General features: G+C 55.8%; 1 protein-coding gene across 1 annotated transcript in view; it reads left to right on the top strand.

The window, feature by feature from the left end:
- NOS1AP (nitric oxide synthase 1 (neuronal) adaptor protein) overlaps positions 1-3,922 on the top strand; it is a gene marked incomplete at its 5' end in the record, with an annotated part of 26,262 nt that overhangs the window by 21,626 nt on the left and 714 nt on the right. The window contains 2 exons of the mRNA XM_009877318.1: positions 520-683; positions 1,232-1,399. Of these exons, the coding sequence (XP_009875620.1) occupies positions 520-683; positions 1,232-1,399 (332 nt within the window). The remainder of the gene's footprint in view (positions 1-519; positions 684-1,231; positions 1,400-3,922) is intronic.

Raw genomic sequence — 3,922 nt, 5'->3', positions numbered from 1 at the left:
TCCTGCCTGTGCTGCAGCCCCGTGCCGGGTGCTGGGTCCCCTCCATCCCGTCGGGAGCAGCCTGGGCCGTGCCCGTTTCCTGACTGCCTTTGCAGCCAGCGCTGTCGTGGTGACCGTCCCGAACTGGTCATTGTTTGTTTTTCCTCTGCACAATGTCCCTGCCATGATAGGCAGTTCCCTGGGGATTTCTGAGCATCCGGGTGTTTTTCCCCCCCGGCCTTGATCTCTTGTTTACCTTTCTTTAGCTTTCTCTTCTGCTCTCGGTGGCCTATTTCTCTCACATCAGGGGTTTTGACCACTACTCCCCAGATTTAGCATGCTGGGCCTGGGTGTGTTTTCAGCCACAAGCCTGTCCCGGGTGGCAGCAGGAAGGGCTGTGTCACTCGGTGCTTGCTTTTCCCCCCTGAGCTAGAGGGTGTGTGACACGGGGACAGTGGGAACTGATGGGTGGGCATCGCTTACCACCCTGTGGGTGCACCTCCGAGCTGTCCGTGCTCTGCCCTAACGCCGTTCCCGCAGCCTGCCGCCTCACCGGTGCGGAGAGGGCGGCCGCCTCGGCCGAGGAGACGGACATCGACGCTGGGGAGCTGCCGCCTCCCGGAGCCGACATCCTCGACTTCAGCCGTGGCGTGACCGACCTCGACGCCGTGGGCAAGGAGGCGAGCGCCTACACCGATGCCAAGGTGCGTGGGTCCCTGCCCTGTGCTCTCGAGGCACGAGGCGGCCACGTCCCCACGGCTGTGATGTGCGTCCCAGGGGCCCTGGGATCAGGAGGGATTGTGCAGCATTCCCCGGCTTCTGGATCAAAGCCATCTGCCGCCGCAGGGCTGCCCTTTGGCTTGGGGCCCAGGGCACTCTGCTGAGGCTCAGCTATGTGCAGCCACATGGAAAGTATCTGGGACAGAGCTGATAGGGATTTTTTTTTCCACCAAAGAGAAGGAAAAAAGACACAAAAAAAAAAAAAGAGTTTTGATACAGTGGAAATTCCCATGGGAAGCATCAGCCTTTTTGAGGAATTTTCTACAAAAGTATTTGGGCTGCTGTCAAAACTGAAAAAATACTGCCTTCGAAGTTTTTTCAGCATCTCCAGCAAAGCGTGCATTTGCTTTGAATGCAGCAGCCTCTTCCCTGGGTGTCTGGGGGAGCTGCTCTGTGCTGCAACCCATGGACACCTGGCGAATCTCGGTGGCAAGGGGCACGGGATCACACTTTCAATGTCGGTGTTTTGCAGGGCTGCCTCCACCCTGAAGATATCCTGACAGCATCGCCCAAGATGCTGCTGCCCTCCTCAGCCCAGCTGCCTGACCTGGGAACACCGCTCTCTGCCCACCACCAAATGCAGCTTCTCCAGCAGCTCCTGCAGCAGCAGCAGCAGCAGACGCAAGTGGCTGTGGCACAGGTTCTCCCCTCCGCTCTCTCCTGGGGACAGCAGCAGGGCTGGGGTGCGCTGCCAAGCCCCTTGGTGCCACCAGAGTACCCCCTGCCGGGAAGGCAGGCAGCTCCATGGGGAGGACAAGCGTTCTTCAGGCAGAGATGGTCGGGCGGTGGTTGTGGGATAAGCTGGGGCACAGGGGATGGGGAGGGGCCATCTCCTGGGCTGTGCTGCAAGGGGAGAGGAAGGACCATTTGTCCTGGCCCTGCCACAGAAGATGAGGTGCTTAGGTCTGCGTGCCACCAGGTTTCTTGGTCCTTTGGCCCCTGCCTGCTTGCCAGTGTCTGGCCTTAGCATTAGCCCCTCCAACTGCTGCCTGGGCTGTGCAGCTGGCAGCTTGTCTTCTGTGCAAGTGTTCTTCATTTAAGCAGCTCTGGCTCCTTGTCCAACTCATTACCTTAGCTTTACTTGTTCTCTGACCCCTCACAGAGCTCTCTGCAATTGCTCAACTTTCTTCCTGGCCTGAGCAATCAGCTCCAGAAGCCTTTCTGTGATTTCCTGCAGCTTTCCTCTTCTCACATCAGAAAATCGTTATTGGTCCTTCCGGCCAAGCTGCTTTTCCAAGAGCTCACGTATTTTCTAGGGTCACAGGCTCAGAAAGCTGCTTTTCCCTCTGGAAGAGGGACCTGCATCCTCAGGGGATCCTTTATGTCTCCCAAAGTACAGTGTTGCTCCAGGCAAAGCTGGATCTGTCTGTGCTAGGGACTGCTTCCCTTCGGTGGTTCCCGGTCATTGTGTACCTGGAGAGCCTTGCAGTGACAATTTCTTCTTCTTCCTATTTCCAGACTGAAAAAAAAAATCTGAAATAGTATAAGGCCTTTTCTTGTCTGGCTTCTGGGATGGCAGCCAGTAGTCTTATCCTGCTCTCTGCAAGGGCTGATGCCCTGCTCTGGACCTCTGCCCACCCCGGGGTGGTTCTTGTCCCGGGAACTTGGCTTCTCTCTAATCACTTCAGCGTGCGCCGTGGTGATTTTGTTCATTGTAATTTATTAAAGAAAACGTTGGGCCCTGTCATGTCAAATGCCTTTCAGATGACTGCATGCATTACACCAACACCTCTGCCAATGGCACTTTTTATCTTCTCTCAGAAAGTACCGAGTCAGTTTGTTTCTGAGCACATAGTGATGGGCACAGGCTCAGTTCTTTACTGACAAAGCCGGGAGATTCACTGTGTTGACCAGGATCTGTGCTTGGTCTATGGCTACAGGGACCATTCTGTAATTATCTTGGCCTCCAATTACTTGGCTGAGGATGAAATGCCGTTTAGTTCCTTCGTTGACCAGAGACTTGCTTTTGCAAGGTGTTTCCAGATACCTGTGGAAGTTCCTTCTCTTGAATTAAGGCCAGGAGTCCTTCCTGGGTCTTGCCCCTGGGGGGCTGGTGGCATGTCCACTGCCCCTCTGCAAGACACAATGTTTGGGCTTTGCTCAAATCTCCTGGCATCACCTGGGCCTTGCTTCAGGCACCTGTGATGGAGACAGCTGCTGGCTGTGAGGAGGGATGACTTTTCCAGCTGCCAGCACTGAGCTTGCCGCCCACTTAGCATTCCAGCGTGATTCTGCTTCTGCCACCTCGGCCTAGAGTCTCTGCTTTATCCACCAGCATTCGGCAGAGGGTCCCCGTCCAACCATGCCACTGTGCCCCACCGTCCCACCGCTGGCAGGAGGAGGAGGTGACTGTGGGCTCCCACAGCAGAGGGGTGGGGTGTCACACCTGGCTGGGAGCCTGCAGGCAAACCAAAAGGGCTCTGTGCTGCATGCTCAGAGTATAAGATGTGGTACCCCTTTGCTCCTGGGCATTTTTCATGGACACTTGCAAGTCCCAACCTCTTGCCTGGTCTCCTGCCACCCTCGTACCACCTTGGTGGCTGCATTTGGGCAGCAGAACCAGTGCTGCCTCCTGGTACCCATCCAGGAGGGCAGGTGCCTCCCAGCTCTGCTGCTTTTGGGGCCTTGTAGCCACAGCAGCAGTTCACGGGTTTGGCAGGCTGCAAAAACCTTTCCCCTCATCCCCAAGGTCACTTTCTAGGTAAAATTGTATTTTTGTTTGTTGGTGGGTTTCTTTGTGTTTTAGGTTTTCATTTGTTTGCTTTGAAATCTGTACTTTCCTGACTGGCTCAGTGCTGTCTGGAGAAAGGAGTGCTTGTAGAAGCCATGGGCAAGTGGCAGGAGGGGATGATAAACCGGCGTGGCTCCCAGGTGGCTCTGCACTGCTGTCTGTTTGTTCAGACTGTGCTCCTGCAGCTCTTCTTGCTCCAGCTCAGGTGATAGTTGCCCCTGGGCAGGAGTCCTGGCTGGTCTTGCCCAACAGCATCCCACCCTCCCCGGGACACGGTGCTGGTGATATAGATGCTTTCATGTGAGTGGTGATCTTCAAATCAATGGGCTTCTTGCCCATGGACTCCCCACAGGCTAACATCCAAGCGTTGCTTCCCAGGGCCAGAGTGAGCAGCCAGCTTGCTTCCCCAGACCCGCCGTGCCTCAGCAGCAC

The sequence above is a fragment of the Apaloderma vittatum genome, unplaced genomic scaffold (genome assembly GCF_000703405.1).
Source record: "Apaloderma vittatum isolate BGI_N311 unplaced genomic scaffold, ASM70340v1 scaffold25139, whole genome shotgun sequence".
In the NCBI taxonomy this organism is placed as follows: domain Eukaryota; kingdom Metazoa; phylum Chordata; class Aves; order Trogoniformes; family Trogonidae; genus Apaloderma; species Apaloderma vittatum.
The sequence above is the reverse complement of the archived record's forward strand: the minus strand, read 5'-3'. Positions and strand labels throughout refer to the sequence as shown.